At 44.3% G+C, this 17,484-nt stretch overlaps 1 protein-coding gene across 2 annotated transcripts in view; it reads left to right on the plus strand.

Annotated features, from left to right (window-relative positions):
- Positions 1-6,820: 6,820 nt before the first annotated feature.
- The window catches only part of HELLS (helicase, lymphoid specific), a 28,346-nt gene continuing 17,682 nt past the window's right edge, over positions 6,821-17,484 (plus strand). Inside the window, exons 1-8 of one of the 2 annotated variants that reach the window (XM_074154237.1) lie at positions 6,821-6,842; positions 8,846-8,967; positions 13,355-13,477; positions 14,773-14,832; positions 15,323-15,359; positions 15,452-15,516; positions 15,988-16,029; positions 16,835-17,059. In XM_074154237.1, the coding sequence (XP_074010338.1) occupies positions 8,863-8,967; positions 13,355-13,477; positions 14,773-14,832; positions 15,323-15,359; positions 15,452-15,516; positions 15,988-16,029; positions 16,835-17,059 (657 nt within the window). In that variant the 5' untranslated portion in view covers positions 6,821-6,842; positions 8,846-8,862. Of the gene's footprint in view, positions 6,843-8,614; positions 8,752-8,845; positions 8,968-13,354; positions 13,478-14,772; positions 14,833-15,322; positions 15,360-15,451; positions 15,517-15,987; positions 16,030-16,834; positions 17,060-17,484 lie in introns of those variants that run through there. The other variant, XM_074154236.1, reaches the window with a different exon arrangement.

A 17,484-nucleotide genomic window follows, 5' to 3' on the forward strand; every position in this document is an offset into this window, starting at 1 on the left:
CTTTTGCCACCGAAATGTTGGTAGCCATGGGGCAAACACCAGCAAACAATTTATCCCCACGGGGTACCCTAGTGAAGGTGAGGCATCTTCCACAGAAGAGGGGAATTTTCAGGAGGCAGACTCCAGTTCATAATTCGTGCCAAAGCTGGGGGTTAACACTGAAGTGTCAGATCTGGCTACCCCATGGCTGAGGAATGAAAACCAGCAGCTGTCTGAATTCCAGGGATGGTGCTGGGAATAGTTGCGATGAAACGAAGTCCCACCAACTTTGATCTCGGATCTCCTGCGCAGGATTAAAGGGGTAACTGAGTTTGGGCCTGAGGCACAGGCATTTGGGGAAGCAGCGGGGGGAATTTGCTAAATTTTCCTGGGAGTTTACTGAGCATATGATGATAAAACAACGATAACTCTCTTTTATGATCATGATCCATTTCTTTTAACTGTGAGCGCTTCGAGACCCCTGCAGGATCACAGCAAGGATGTTGGAAGACTTGCAGTGCTCCCTGCACGGTGCTGCTGCATTTGGGTTGAAGAGGTGACGCTTTGCCCTGGATCAACCCTGTAAAGGAGAACAAAGCAAGAAACAATTTGTTTGCACGTATACAAACACTTTCCTCGTTCCTTCTGCTTTCTCCCAAGTTTGATGTGAGTGGTTCATATCCCTGCTGCTTCCCTGGGACGTGAGCAGCTGCCAGAACCCCCTCTGGCTGCTGTCAGTCTGGCTGAAGACACCTTTGGAGTAGTGGCTCCAAGAGAAGAGAGCGCTGTCCCTGCAGATATAGCATTCGCTCTCCACTGTTAGAGCGAGGAATCGTATTTCCCCCACCCCTGCCCTCTGGGTAAGAAAAGGCAAACATATCATAAAGGTACCGTAATAAGTCTGCTAGAGATGTCTTTGCAGCCTCTTTCTCCTCCCCAAACTGGAATGTGCCTAAGCTCCTTCTGGTCTGCTTATTTCTTTTTTTCTGGCAGCCCTTGGGGAAGGCACCTAATACCTTTTCACAAACATTATTTATGGACTCAGAATGCCAGGAACGTGTCTTTACAAATAGTCTGTACAATATGTCCTGAGCCCTCCTGTCTGGCACCTAATTATGTCAGTCCACAATGCTCAGATTTCTTTGGCTTTTTGCTGTAAGCCAGATTTACTGATCCTGGGTTGTTTCCACGTGAGCAGAGTGCTGTAATGACTGATGAGCTGCACTCGTAGGACTTGCAATGTAGCATCCCAATTGTTCAAAGTTCCTGGTGATTCCTGCTTAGGTCCTAGGGCCAATGTTTATTGTTTCAGGAAAAGAGGAAGGTCAGTGCTGGTCCCCCGGGACCTGTGTCATATTGCACAGCACCCTAGGGTGCTGCAGGCTTGCCCCACAGAGGGTGAACTTGCTTGATGGCACCTGGGTCTGTATTAATTAGATGCATCTATAGGTCCAAGCGGGAGCTCTGCTTATGTACCCAGCACTAAGTTAAAGAGTGAGTTCGTTCCAGAGAGGCAGCTGTAGACATACTTTTTATCAAAACCACCTAAAAACCTTCCTTTGGATGAAAAACCCTGGCTTTGTGAGTATTTCTGCCTTTTCAGGATCAGGACCGTGGCATAAAATCTTCTGAGAGAAGCTTGGTGGGTTTTGCCTCTTCTCTTTCCTAAAAAAAAGAGGGAAAGGCTGCACTTTGACACCTTTATAGCACTTCCCACTCCCTGTGAATCTGCAATGCTTTATAAATGAGGTAGATCTTGGTCTCAGTGTAACAGGATTAAACGAAATGCCTCATTCCGGTCAAGAGTTTGAGACAAAACGGAAAACAGCGTATCCAGCTGAAACCATAGGGCAGAAACTGATCTAGGAGAGAATTTCATCTGGGTGCAAATATTAACAGCTTGATTATTCAGTGAATATTATGTGACCCTTAATGACTTTAGTTGCATGAAAACTCCAGTTTTATATTTAAATCCAAGTGCAATATTTCCACGTGCAGTCAGTACCATCATGCTTTCTGTGACTTGGGGGTTAAAAAAGAAGAGCATCACTAGGCTACCACTTACCATGGCTTGTCTTCTGCTCATCCCTTACGTTGAGTCAGTCATTCTTGGCTGTGCAGTCTCACTGGATCACAGCAGAAGTTTCCATGAACAGGAGACTCTAGAGGTGCAGAAAATCTCGGATGAAATGCTGGGAATTTTGACAGAAATGTGGTGAGGATATGCCCTGGGTTCACTGAGGCTGGGATTCCCTCCAGTTGCCACTGGATGTTTTGCTGGCCACCTCAGCCCCTCTCCAAGGCCTCACCTACAGCTACTCCTGAACCACTGCACCCCTTGGTTTGTCTTCGAGGAAGGCTCTGTCTTCTAGACCAGTATTTTCTGAATGCTGGCAGAAAGGATGGGACTTGCTGACTTCAGACAAGATGCCAAAGCATGCAGAGGGGGCTCTACCATAAACAATCTCTTAAAATTCATTTTAAAACGAGAAAGGGATGAGGGGAGGAAAAACAAAATACTCAGAGTTGCTGACTTGCCATCTACAGTCATCCTCCCTCGCGAGTGATTAATCATCTCCCCCTTTGAGCCCAACAGACCAGCTACACACATTCCTCATTCTCGTCATTGCTGGAAAGAAATTTGATTTTTGGCATACCTTTTGTAGGATTCAAAATACCTTTGTGCTGCGGTGAGTGTGAGGGAAGGGAGTTTCACTTCTCAGCAGATACACTAAAAGCATGTATTACCGGCTGGGCTCTCCACCCCACCCAGGTTTCGGGGAGCCATTTGTGGCTGCCTCATCCCACAGCTCTGGCACCCACTGGACTTACCAGGCTGGAGACTCTGGGTCTGTGTATACTGCTGCCTGTTGCTGGAGATCAATATGCCCTTGTAGGGTGGAAGTCCCTTCCGAGTCATCAAAAAACTGAGTGTGAAGGTATCAGAAGGAATGGGATTTCCAATAAGAGAGTAACTTGCCTTTATTGTCTGCATGCTGTGAACTAAGTGAATTTTGGGTCCTCTATTAGAAAACATAAATAAATCACATTAGTAAGTACAATTGCAGGCAAACAATGTACAAAGAGGATTCCCCTGAAGACAATCTAAGTCTAGTAAAAAAGGTGTTGACTAAGCTCTGGGAAAAGGTTCTTAATGGCACTGACAGGTCCCTTTCCACCATGGCTGTGGTTCAAGAGGCCTTCAAGGTGGTGATGTGAGTGGGAATCTTGCCCTCCTTACTGGTGGGGTTTAACTATGGTCTTGCTAATGCAAATATCAGCATTTCCTGATATTTGTAATGACAATTAAATGGGTAAAGAGCATTTACCTGGTGATAAAGCTTGTAACTTGCCCAGTTCTGAAGGAGTTACAAAAAGACAAGACTGATCATCTCATGCAAACCAGCTGTCATGCAACGTGGCTGAATCACAGTCATCAAAAGCCACAAAAGAAGGACCTGATCTACTGTCCATGGACAGAATTTCATGAATATCGTGGTGCTCGGACCACTCTCACAGGTCATCAGCGCTGGGGTTTGCCTGTACCCACATGTCTCCCTGCTCTGTGCCCTCAACCTGTAGTAAGATCTCAACATGCATGTTTGGCACATTGAGCTCACAGATGTTTGTGTTACCCCTTTGCCTGCCAGCAAAAATTTCACAAGAGTTTTCCTTTAGCGTGTCTTAGAGGTCATTGTCTCATGTGACACTCAAAAATGTAATCATTTCTGGTTGGAGTTGACTCTGACTGTGAGGAAAAGCAGGGAGTTGGCATGTTCAAACGTAAGTGGGGACTCTCGTTGAGCCTGCGCCTCTCTGTAGGTTGCCGTGTGCCCCGTGATCAGCTTTTCCAGATCCCTTAGAAAGTCTTAGAAGTTCCAGCTTCCAGCTGTAACATTTTCATTTCTTGCAGCCACAAGCAAAGAGATGGTTCAGGGACCAGGAGCTTTGTCCAAGGGGGCTGGATGCCTTCCAGGGTCGTTTGGAGCCACCTTGCCTGCCTGGAGTGCCTGGAAATGAAGCCAGCTCTGATCCTAGTACGTATTCACGTTGTTTGAGAACAGCCTGTAGTTTTGGAGCAGAAGGTTATCAGGATGAGTGCTGTTTCTCACCGTGCATGAAGTTGGTGCCTGTGTGAATGCACAGCCACAAATCGTTGCAAAGAGCCACAGTTATGGGTAGAGAAACCAGGAGAGGATTTTGTTATGGTTACCCCAATGTAAGCCAGGAAACACATTGCTGACAGAACTTATGCTTGAAAGATTTGGACCAGGTGATGAGCTGGATAAAACTGTCATTTCTTAGCAGATGCCGTATTCTCAGTTACAAGCAGAAGTGCTGTAATATCCAGACCTAATCACAGTGAAAAAAACCACACACAATCTTTTAAGCAATGCATGAATAAAAGCTGTGTATTCAAAGACGCAGAGAGCTCACTGTAACTGTCAGACCAATGTGGTGATTTCTTGTTCACTTTTACAGCAGCTTTTTAAGGAAGGATCCCTTAGAGAACTGCTTACCTGCTGAAGCATAACTTCATGCTATCAATCCTTTTTCCCTGACAACCCTAATCCTGCTCTGTCTTGTCTGGGCTGCCTGCTGCAGTAGGAGCTAGAAAACTGAGAGTCGTACACTGAAAAAAGCTTGGGATGTTGACGTACAGAATGGTGGGTGGTGTTATTTAGATGTCTTTGTAAACAAACAAATAAGGTTGATTAAAGCTGGATGGCCATAGAGGTTTCTGCCTCGCTCTGCACACCCCACCCTTTTCTTGGCAGTTACAGGGATTTCAGGTTACTTGAAAGACTGGGTTGGAAATGGGTGTCTCAGGAGCTGCTTCACACGCTGTTTAGCTCCTGCTGATGGAAACATCACAAATCTGGATGAAGCTGCATCACTGTAGCATGATATTTTCATTATTTGGTGGGGTTTCAGTCCCGCCATCAACAAATGCCATTCCTAGTGCCCTGTGGCTCTGAATGCCAGCTCAGAGAACTCGAATGCTTACAAACAGAGGGGCTGGCACACAAACATGCTCCTGCTTCACTGATCAAAACATCTTACTTTATTTATTTCAGGCCCACAAGCTACATAATTAAACTTGGAGCCAACAGCAGTTTCTTGGAGACTGTGCAGCCATCTAGCATTATCATATATATAGCATGTTGCTTACCTGCTGACACCCCAGATCGCTCCAAGGGCTTTTTTTTCATACACATCTCCCAGCTGGATGTTTAACTCCTAAGTTATAGGAGCTTTAGTTAAACTTGCCAACCCACTGGTCTTGATGATCTCTGAAATTTCTGACCGCCTGAAGATTGTGCTTCTGGATGGAGGAGAGGATGCTGCCACTGTAGTTCTTTCAGCCATAGCAAGTATGTGTTTCTACTATCAGAAAGAGCAGTCATTGATTCTTAAGCAAAAAAAAAGGGAAAAAAGAAAAAAACTAAATTTAAATTTGAAGATCAGTGAGGAAACTTCAGGGCTGCCACTACTGTCTGCCACAGTGCTGCCTGCTTTGGAGACGTTCTCATTTACTTAGGAGTAGGAAAGCCTTGTATATATATTGTGAAGGAGTAAGACAAGGACAAAATAGCCCGAATCTGTACGTCTCGCTTTTCTCAGCTAGAGAAAATCATCTTATTTCAAAGTCCCAGCTTCCTCTTTAGTCATTCAGCAGACAGAGCAATTAGTACAAGGAAATACTTTTACAGTTTGTAGTACATTAATTTGGCAACCTGTGCAGGCAAGGAGCACGATGAAACAACATGCGTTCTTGTATTGCGTACCAGAGTGACAAGTAAATCTCAAAGGTGACAACCCAGAATTACAGCGACTCAGCAGCAGCCACTTGGCCAACCTGAGAACAGAACCGTCTTTGTTTACAATCTGCATATTTTCTAACTCTTATCTGCTCTCTTGCACTGTGATTTCCCCCAGCCCCATCTCTGCCACTCAGTTTATCTTTCTCCGCACCTTGAATTATACTGTATAAGTGTCCAGGTGTGTTACGAGGGACTTTCATCTTCCGAAACAAAAGGTGACAGACTCTGCACTGCAGTAACAAGTCACCGACTACTGAGGTAAAAGAAATTGCTTCTGGGTAGAAGTTACGTGTTACAACCTCTTTGCCTGGACTAAGCAGGGAGTGGAGATTTATGCCACGGAGACACATAATTTTCTGGATCCTGCTACACTTATGGAAGGTGTTACCAGCTCTGCTCGTTTAATATCCTTCGCTAGTGGAAACAGCCCTATTCCCAACCCCTAAGAATCTACCCCATGAGCAATTTACCAAAACACTGCCTTATTCCCCTTGTTACCTCAGACCATTAATGTCATATACTGAAGTCTCAGTCTCAAGAGCAGTTGGAGAGGAGCAGCGATGAGCAGCACTTGCTCATTCCACAGTCACAGCTGGATCTGGAGGAGGGTGTTTGTTGGTGTAGCCTTACTCACGTGTGCTAAGCCAATATAAGTGCCCTTGTCTGCAAGACTGGACATGAATCTTTTGCGCGCTCCCCTTCTAAGTGTCTGTCCGTCTGTGGGATGTTAAAAAACAGACCGTGGTATGTGTCCAACAGGCTCCAGCGACAACTGAGAGATCCGGTAGTGTTTACCTGGAACAGCTTTTTTTAAAAAGGCTTGTTTTACAAAGTCTTTCACTGCATCAAGTTTTGTGGGTATTGGATGTCTCAATGTCCCCAAAGAGTTTCATTTATTTCTGATGACTTTTACGAATTAACGGGGGAAAAGAACATTCCAGCCCTAGGACTAGTTGAACACAGAAACACCCTGCACACAAAGGGAAATACTGACCTAGAAGCAAGGCGTAGCAGGGGGTCCTGGGCCAGGTGGTGGTGGTGGAAGGAAGGGTGAGGATTCCTACACAACAGCAAAGTCTTTCCCTAGAAAAAGGAATGACAATCGTGATGCTGAGCCCCACTGTCCAACAGCAAATCCCTTCCCGCCCCAAACAGCTTACAGCCAAGGCATTGAGCAGAGCAGGAAAGGGCTGAAACACAACTGATTTGAGGTGATAATCTGAGGTGAGGCTGTGCATGTCTCACTGTCTCACCATTCTAAAAATGGTCTTAATGTTATTACAAAATAGCGTGTGTGGTTACGGGAGTGAGATGGAACATTTATACTCTATTACGTGTTTCAGTGAGAAGCTTATTTTCTTTGGATAAGAGATATAAATTGTACTCCTCCCAATTTCTGGGCAGGACAGATCTTATGGCTTTTTTTAAAAAGAAGCAGAGGTGTTAACATTTATATCCCAGCCAAAATCTGCAATTTCATTTTCCTGAGTGCTCCTGAAATTCTAGTTATACCTTCATCCCTGCTTCCTACCTACAACTGGTATTGGGAGCTACTTAAACCACCATCGTATTCCAGCTTGGATGCATTTCAGTTGTCATCTAGGTGATTATTCTGCTCTAATGATATAGTTTGGAAAGCACTTCAAGGTCTCACAGAATGAAAAGTGCCTTAGAAAAGAAAGGTTTTCTTTTTTTATTCACTGGAATGTTTTGAGAAGAGTTGCAAGTGAATCAGAAGCTTGAAAAAGGCTGCATTCAATTGCCACAATGCCAATGAAACAACTTTATTAGGGGTTAATAACATTCCTCTCTGCTAACGTTCCCTCACATTGATGCAGAATCATCTTGAGTTAGTCTCCAAACTATGCCTGGCGGAACAGAATCACTTTTCCATAAACCACGTTACAACATCCAGAATCAGCCCCTAAGGCTTTGGGAATGAGAAGAATGCCATCCACCTCAGTTATTACCAGACTTGTCTGTTCTTCTGCTTCTTCCTCCTTCCTCTCCCTTTCCAGGTCTCTTTTTAGAACCAGGAGCTCTGGTCCCCACGTGTGTGGAGCGAGTTTAACTTAAAATAGTGATTCATTTGACAGGTGCAAAAAATTACTAGCACAGCATTGTTGTTTGGATCTGTGACGATGGGAAGCCCAAACTTATTTTGACAGCTTGTGTTAGTTAGTAGAAGCTAAACTGTTTGTGTTGTGAACACTAGAAATATTTACTTTAATGTAGGCTATGCTTTGGGAAGGACGGTTTTCCGTCCGTTGAGGAAAAGTACAGCCCTCATTCGGGTTTTTAGTGCTCCTCCGCCCTCTCGTGGCACAAACCATAAGTCTTCAAGTCAACATCCAGGGCCTTGCACTAACGGAGACGATCAGCCCTCGCTTTGTCCATGCTCTCCCGGTGGAGATCCAGAGACGTACTGCTGGCAGAGGGAAGCCGGACCATGAGGCCCGGGCAGTTTCCTCACGCCGTGCCCGGCCGGCGGCGGCTCTGTCAGTGCAGCCTGTACACCACAGGCCCAGGAGGACGGCTTAACGCTGCCGAGGCCCCGCAAGCCCAGGGCTCACTGCGGCCTGTGGAGCCCCCGCGCTGGACAGGAGGGCCCAAGCGCTGCTGGGGCACCGCGGGCCCAGGAGCCGCCCGGGGTGACGGCGGGCGGGCGGGCGGGCGCAACGAAGCCCCTGGGTGCCCGTCGCCTGCCAGGAGTCAAGATGGCCGCCGGGGCGTGCCCGAGAGGGGGCGGGGCGAGCCTCCTTACCTCGCGAGGCTCGGGCAGCGCGCGGTTTTCGCTCTCGCGAGGCGAAGGCGCGGGGCAAGGCAGCGCGCGGGTTGGGCAGCGCGCGCGCGCGCGGGAGTTCGGCGGTGCGCGCGGGACCGCCTCGCGCCCAGCAACGGCCCCGGCGCGCGGCCATGCCGGCCCAGAACACGGCGAGCAGCGGCGGTGAGAGGCCGGGGCGGGAGGGGGCGCCGGGGGGGTGCGGGGCTGGGGCACCCCGTTGGGGCACCCCCGTGGTTAAACCCTGGGGTCGTTGCAGAACCGCTGGGAGCGGAGATGGGGGAGCAGGCGGAGGCGGCGGTGATCACGCCGGCCATGCTGAAGGAGGAGGAGCAGCTGGAGGCGGAGGGGCTGGAGAAGGAGCGGCAGATGCTGGAGAAGGTGAGGGGCGGCCCGGGGCGGGGAGGGGGAACGGGGAGGGGGGACGGCGAGACCCCTCAGGGCAGCCGAGGGACGGAACGGGGCCGGTTGGGTTTGTCTGGGCCGTGAGGCGGCTCGGCGGGGGCGGGGGGCTGGGCCCGGTGTCCTGCGGCCCCTTCGGTTTCCAAACAAACCAACGTGGGAGGCTGGTGGTGGAGTGGCGGGAGGCGGCTGCCGTTCACAAACGCCTCTGATCATCCGCGGCAGGCTTGTCTTTTTTCTTTTTTTTTTTTTTTTTGAAGGCTAACAGTGTGTTCTGGCAGCGTAGCAAAAGCCTGTTGCGTTTTATACACGTTTAAGTTTGCAATGAAAGGGCTACCTCTTTACTTCTGTCGTTCCCAGCCTAAAAATCTATGTGATCCTGCCTAAAAGTAAGCTGATTTCGGAAAGGGTAGTTAGTTCACGTTCTTCTCAATTCTTGCCTGAAATATCAAAGGCAGGGGTCTCTGTTTGTTTGCATTTTCTCTATGTGTACATAACGTTTCTCTTCATCTTTTTGCTCCTTGTTCTTATTAAAAATCCACACCAAACAACTTGATTAAGGCTCTGCCGGACAATTCTATAAATACCACTTTACCTTCCCAGAAATAAGCCCGGTTATGCGTTTCTTTTGGTAGCAGGTATTAGTTTAGGCGGCAGGGACATGGAGGAAGTGGCCTGGTTTAAAAAAAAAGCCTAGCCAAAAAGTATGAGAATCAGTATCGTAGTGGTTGGAAGGGACCTCAGAGATCATCGAGTCCAACCAACAGTAAAAAAAAAAAAAACAACAAAAAAACCCACCACAAACAAAACCACCACCCACCACCTGAACACACAACAACAACAACCAAACCAAAACCCATCACCCACCCACACAGCACCCCACCACAAACCAGTAATCTTGGACACTAGAGCATGCCCTGAAGAACCATGTCTACACGTTTCTTAAATACCTCCAGGGATGGTGACTCCACCACCTCCCTGGGCAGCCCATTCCAATGCCTGATAACCCTTTCAGTAAAGAAATGTTTCCTAATATCCAACCTGAACTTCCCCTGGCGCAACTTGAAGCCATTACCCCTTGTCCTATCATCTGTGACTTGGGAGAAGAGACCGACCCCCGTCTCTCTACAGCCTCCTTTCAGGTACTTGTACAGAACAATAAGGTCTCCCCTCAGTCTCCTCTTCCCCAGACTGAACAACCCCAGCTCCCTCAGCCTCTCCTCGTAAGACTTGTGCTCCAGACCCCTCACCAGCTTCGTTGCCCTTCTCTGGACCCGCTCCAGCACCTCAATGTCCCTCTTGTGGTAGGGGGCCCAAAACTGGACACAGTACTCGAGGTGGGGTCTCACCAGTGCCGAGTACAGGGGGACGATCACCTCTCGGTCCCTACTTGCCACACTGTTCTTGATACAGGCCAGGATGCTGTTGGCCTTCTTAGCCACCTGGGCACACTGCCGGCTCATGTTCAGCCGACAGTCGACCAACACCCCCAGGTCCTTTTCTGCCAGGCGGCTCTCCAGCCACTCTGCCCCCAGCCTGTAGCGCTGCCTGGGGTTGTTGTGACCGAAGTGCAGGACCTGGCACTTGGCCTTGTTAAACCTCATCCCGTTGGTCTCGGCCCATCGATCCAGCCTGTCGAGATCTCTCTGCAGAGCCTCTCTACCCTTATGCCATTCCCGGCACACGGTCCTGCAGGCACCCCGAAGGTGAGCAGGAGCTGCTGGCTACCAGGAGAAAGGTATACGTACGTGTAATCATCCCGAGAGCTGGTGTTTGGTTTGTGTACCTCTGTCTGCTTATGTTGCAGGAAACACAGACGGTTTCAAGGAAAACGATACATCCCCGGCACGTGTGACGTAGTCATTACCTTTCATTTCTCTCTTGCTGTGAGTGTTTTCACATGTTGGTACTAAGCATTGGTTGATACTAACCGATCTGTTTTGGAGAGAGAATATGAAAACGTGATGCTTCTAGACCTGTGCCAATACAAATTATCGAGGTATCAAAATACCATATAAGGTATTGTATTTCAGGCATAAGGAAATATAAGCTTGAAAGAACTCCTCTCTTAAATGCTCTTTTGGGGCTTGTATTCTAAATGACTAATGCTATTACTCAAAGTACTTGAGAAACCAGGGTTGTTTTTTCCCTGTCTTAGAAATTGAAGCCTAAGGGTATGAAAAATACAATTTCTAAGGCCTGGAACTAATTTTAATTACTCTTTCTATTTTGACTAAAGGAAGTTGTGATTTATAAAGATGTGTTTTTAGGCTGCAGCGTTTTGTGATACTGTAGTTGGAAAATAATACTTTATTCTCCCAGAAGTCTCATAATCTTCTTTCTGGCAAACAGTAAGTCATGATAGAGCCTGTCTGAACTTCTCTTCAGGTGTTCCTTGATCAGACTTGGAACTAAAAATTTGCGGGCAATGCTTTTGGAGGGTAAGGAGGAAATCCTTGTGGAGCAAATTATCTCATTGCGCAAGTATTGAGAAAAGGACTTAGAATTTATTTTCTTTCACAACCAACCACTTCTGCAACAGTGCTATAATGTGATAGGGCTGGGTTTTTTTGTATTCTCTCAATTTCTTGAGAATCCACAGAGCTTACCTATAGCAAGGGGTATAGCTCCACTGTCCTGTCTGCTTCTGTAATGCTGTCCCTGTGACCAAGGGAAGTCACTCATGTCGTTAAACCCAGGCTTACCGGCATCTTGGGGGCAGTTGGTGTTCTTGAAGCTTGTGGGTTTTTTATGCTTGTCACTTGGGCAAACCCCCTGACAGATGATTTCTTCAGCAGTTCAACAAAGGAGTCACTTGTTCTTTCTGTGGGCTGATGGCAAAACGCCACTATGCAAATACGTGAGTGATGAGAGTGGCAAATTTTTGACTTCTTTAGTCAAAAAGAGGGAAAAAAATTTCCCGCTTTCTTGAAGCTTGAAGGTTTGATTCAAAGGTCAAAGTAGAGAAACCATGAGAGTTCCATGCCGTTCATCTTTTTGAGTTTTCCTTTTTGAAATTTTCGCAGTTGGTCAAGGGAAGAGTCCTTCAGATTGGCCAGAATGCAAAGATGCTGTGTGCACTCCAATAAAAAGTGAGCAATAGCAATGTGCTGAATGAAATAGTTTAGTTTTAATTATATTCTCTCTTGGCCTTGCTATTAAGGGTTGGCCTTTCTGAGCTCAGGTACTTTTGAAGTGAAGGAAAAGACCTTGATTGGGGGGAGCAGAAGCAAATAAAAACTGTATGGAGAGTCATCAGAAGGCAGTCTCTTCCCCCTAGAAAACTTGTGGAGATAGATCTTCCTCTCGTAAAAGAACACGGTGATAGCTACCTGATAAGAATGGCAGAGTACTAATTGTGGAAAATAAAGGTGTGATGTCTGAGGGAGACAAACATGCTTGTGCTTTTCTGTGTCACACTATTTGTCCCATGATTCAGCTAATACCTCTTTTTTTTCCTGCCTGTTACTCTTATTTAGCTTCAGAAGATTCCTTTGCCTTTCTGTCTTTGCCTACCCTTCCCCCAGTGTTTTTTCTGAAGGCAATGGCATAGATAAGCATCTCGTAAAGCTCTGCATCTTGCCTTTCTGGTGTTTCTCTTGGAGATGCAAATTTACACCTTTTTGCTGGCTTACTATCTCAATCTAACAGGCAGATGAACGGTCTCGGATGAATGCAGAGGCTGAATGCTTTTTTACTTTTTTGGAGGGTCCTGGTAGAAGTTTTAAAGAGTAATTTGCAAACCTTTAAATGCACAGCCTTGATTATTTCAACAAAAGTTACTTTTAAAAAAAGTGTGTATGGATTTTGTAAGCAGAGCAAAGAGGAGTTACATTTTCACATTGGGAATTGACTTGATATCTGTAAATTAGGCACGATGATTTTGTAACTGTCGGAATATCTTGTTCATTATTAAAAATTGTACCTTTGTGCAAATGGCACATGGAGGCGTCCTAACTAATACTTGGGAAACTGTGTTGAATTTTGCCAGGTAGGTGTTTTTTTTCCCCTTCCAAATTTCGCAGGCTGTAAATAAACTTAAATTTCATTTTACTCCAAACCTCTAAATTAGAGTTGAGATACCTTTGAGCCCTTGAATGCCTTGTGCTACTGCACTAGAGGCGTGTGTGTCGCAGAGCTCTCTTTACATATACAAGTGAATGTAACCCCGGGTTACTTTCATTTAAAGCGCTTCATAGGTACATGTGAGTTTATACACTCATGAATCATGGATGTATAGTGACTGGAAGGGAAAGGTTGTGTGTGCGTGAGACAACTAGTTATCCTGTAAAAGAACCCTTCATTATATTAAAAGCATTAACTCTGACACATCTATAAATACTTGGCGTCTCTTTGTGTTGGCCAGGCTCGCACTTCTTGGGACAGAGAATCAAGTGAAATGCGCTATAAGAGGCTTCAACATTTGCTTGAAAAAAGCAACATCTATTCCAAATTCCTGCTAACCAAAATGGAACAGCAGCAACTGGAGGTAAGTGTACTCTTGTCTGCAATGGGGATTCTTAAGAAAGGTTGCCATGTGTTTGGTTTTGTTTTGTTTGTTTGAGGTTTTTTTTCCCCATCCTGCTGTTTGAACTGAAGTAAAAAATCTACAGGAATTACTGCCCAAGAATGAGGTGGTGCTTTACATAATATTCAGAATTTGGTCTGTAAGTTAATCTATTAATTAAACTGGGAAGAGCATGAATTATAATTTAAAATCACAGTGTAAAGGTGGCACTGATATCTTTACAATCTTCTGTTGGCCTGAGTGCTAGGGAGATAAAATAAATATTTGAAACAAGAAACAAAGTTTAAGGGAACTAGAAACCCTGGAGGGAGGATAGAAGATACAAAGAATTGACAAGCAGGAAGTTGTCAAGCCTTTTTTTGCTAATTACTGAAGGCTGAGGATGAAGTGTGTCACAGGATGCTAATGCAGACCTCCTTCAAACAAATTTATAAATTACAGTGATCTGATGCTGTTCCCAAACAAGAGCTTGCGTGAAACGATTTGACGTGTTTTCTTTGTTTTAGTCCATGGGCTACTGAGTTTGTCTAGCTTTATCTTGACTTTCCTAACTGTGCCTTTATGGACAAGCTTGTAAGAGAGAGAGGGAGAATCTTAGGAAAAGATTTGGAGCCACAATGCTCTCATAAAAGTGACACTGAGACTGCAGGAACTTCCTTTCTAAAATACTTTTCTAGTTTTAACTGTCAGCTCGATTTTGTGGTTACTGCATTGGGAGAATGTCTGTTTCAGTAGTATGTCTTGCTCCACCTGATAAATACCAGGGTCTCTAACCTCTTTTTCCAGGGTCCTTTTGCTTTCAGCAAGTAGAAATAGTAGATGGAATGAAAATCTTAGGTTCTTAAAGACGTGAAAGCACTTTTTCATTAAAGGCTTTGTAGGCTGCTTACATTGCTCTCTGTGCCGCAATGTACACGAGTGGCAATATGTGGAAGTTAAAGGGGAGCTGTGTACATGGAAAACTTACTGCAGTAGATGTGAACTTAAGGAGTTTGCAGTTGGAAATATATTTGTTGGAGTCTTTCTAAATTACTGTATTTAAGTGTTTAAAGTATTCACTGGCCAAGTTTTGCTTTATCATGTTAAACTATATCAGAATAGAGGCTTTTAGTGAGATTGCAAAAACAAAAGTCTGTAGAGTACACAGAACTCTACCAATGCAATCTATGGCAGTTATCGCTTCTCTAATGGATAGTTCTCTCCTGGGTGTTATTGAAAGATAAGAAAAGTGTGTGGCTTGTTTGGGTTTTTTTTAGGAACAAAGGAGGAAAGAGAAGTTAGAAAAAAAGAGAGAGATGATGTTAAAATCTGCCAAGGTAAGATTCACTAGCTATTTTATGCAACTTTCTGAGTAAAATAGAAGTCTGACAAATTAGGAGGGCAATTTTGATCAAGGTAGGTAGACTAAAGTTAGATTAGCCAGTATTTTACTTGCAGGTTCTATTTAGTATACCATATTTATTTTAATCGTAATAAGACTGTAATACAAGTGCTTAAAAATTTGCATACAATGACAATCGTCTTAAGGAGATGTTTCTGACTGATTTATGCTAAAGAAAGTGGTTTGAATTTGTCTTGAGATTTTTGTTTTCGCAATGATTGTTTATTCAGCCAAGATGCTGAGTAAGTAATAAAGATAAGCAGGAACTTTTTTTTTTCACTGTATTTTTAAAAAATGCTTAATAGTAAAAGTGTTTCAAGAAGCTTTCAAAGGCAATGTTTTGAGGCTGATTACGTCTTTTTATCTGTATCATGATAGTTCAAGATGCATAAGATGATTAACTTCTTCCCATGTTTATTTTCTAGGGTCAAAATCCTGTTGATCCCAAAGAGGAGAAATCGGGTAATGTATTAGGCTTTGCCTTTTGTCAGTACTGGTGTTTTTAGCTTCTTTAATGTTTGATGTGTTGTACAAACTCAAATGTTATCTGACAGGTGCAAAAAAGAAGAGAGGGAGAGAAGATGGGACATACAACATCTCGGAAATTATGTCCAAAGAGGTAGGCCATAGCTATAAATAGACTTCTTTGGATTTTTGTAGCACAGGTTTTAACTGGTGAGGCAATTGATGTGTGATGCCTGTATTTGAGAGCAATACATTCTTATCCATTGCTGTCAGAGATGATCAACCAACAGGCAGCAGCAATCTGTAGCATATGACTTTCTGCTAGCAAAGATATATGTAACAGTGTTGTCAAACTTGTAGAATTCAGATTTATTTATTATGAGCCTTTGGAGCAGCAAGCTGTGAAGAGACTATGTTGCCAGTTAAATTTTCGGTTACCCTTTGGAATGCGTTCGCCGGTGTGTGGTTGTTTGGACACTTGTATGATTAATGATGTTGTAGGGAAAGCTTTTTAAAGTATGTCCAGATTCTTCAATTAAAAGATCTCATGAAATACAAATACAAGCACAAGCCTTTAAGGTTGAAAAGCATGTAAGCAAAGTTTTTTTTTTTTCTTTGTTTCCAGGAAATATTATCAGTGGCAAAAAAGAGTAAAGTGGAAAATCAGGTATGTTGGCACATATTACTGCAGTTTAAGTGTGTTAAGCCCAAAGGGAAGGAGGGCTTTTTATACTTTGTAGCATATCTTTAAACTTTTCCTGTAGATAAACATCTCTGCTAGATATTGAAGTCCTGAATGAGAAGTTTAAAGGAGTGGTGCAAGTGAATGCACTTAAATACATATTTTCAGAAATTCAAGGTGAAAACTTGTAATTTTTTAAACACTCAATTTGAATGTATCTTCACTTCATAGAACATGTAGTTTCAAAAATAAATAGGAATTTACTAGGAAATATTTGTGCTGCTATGTAAGACCTTAAGACACAGTAATTTTTAAGCATTTGAGCATGAAGATAACACGTGTGGTGTCCTCTGCTTCTGCTGTAGTTTTAAAGCTACATGCACAGTATGAATCTCTTTCCGACGTTCTCTAGAATCCACTTACAGAAGGGAAATAGCTGTATAAATGCCAGCCGCTGTGAGGAAGGTTTAAGTCTGCTTGCTTTTATGGGTAGAAAATCATAAGCCCCATCGCTTCAGTAACTATCACTGTTCTTTAGTTCTAAAGGAGTAAGGAACGCATATAAGGCATTGAAATTTTGCATGTTGACATCTACCTATATAGTAATATTAATCCTAAAAAGAGTCTACTCTTGAGTTGACAGTTACTCAAAATAAGTCTTTGTGTCAGGGGCTGGCTTGCTTCGCTGTACATTAAGACAGGTGTAAATTGGCCAAAAGTATGTTTTAGCTAGGCTTTAATGTGTGTCCTGCTTGTCACGTGCACGTGTTCCATGAACTTCCCTCTATAGGATGAAAGCTCTTCTGACAACCTGTGTCCAGAAAACCTGCAGAAAAACGGAGACTCCAATAGTGTCATTAAGGATAGATTGTGCCAAGCTGTACGACACAGTGCCAAGCAATTCCTTGATCCAGTGCGGAAATTTAACGGACAACCAGTGCCTTTTCAGCAGCCAAAGATTTTTACTGGCGGTGTAATGCGGTGGTACCAAGTGGAAGGCATGGAGTGGCTAAGGGTATGGAGCAATTGATGAAACTCAGTATGTTGATGACTGGAAACAGAAAAGTGTAAGGCAAGAACCACTGGAAGACTGTAATTAATCATAGTTGGTACAGGGAAGGTGAAGAAGAGAGAGACAGTTCCTTATGATTTCTCATGATACAAGAATCTGGTGTTAGGAAAAAATATGTCAAGCAGCAGATATCCCCTGTGCTGAAATACTATATCTGTGTTTGTAAATGTTTCTTTAGACTTTCTGGTTGGTGTTCTCCATCTTCCCTTTCTCTATCTATTTTCTTGTTCAACTCAACTGTCTTTTCAGCCTCTCCTTAAAAATACTTCATGAAAGCAGAACTGCACATACTACTATGAGACAGTGTTAACTGTTTGTCTCTCAAAGGTTTTGAATATCTATCCCGTAGTGTTTCTAAAGACACCCGT

The sequence above is a fragment of the Numenius arquata genome, chromosome 10 (assembly GCF_964106895.1).
Source record: "Numenius arquata chromosome 10, bNumArq3.hap1.1, whole genome shotgun sequence".
NCBI lineage: Eukaryota > Metazoa > Chordata > Aves > Charadriiformes > Scolopacidae > Numenius > Numenius arquata.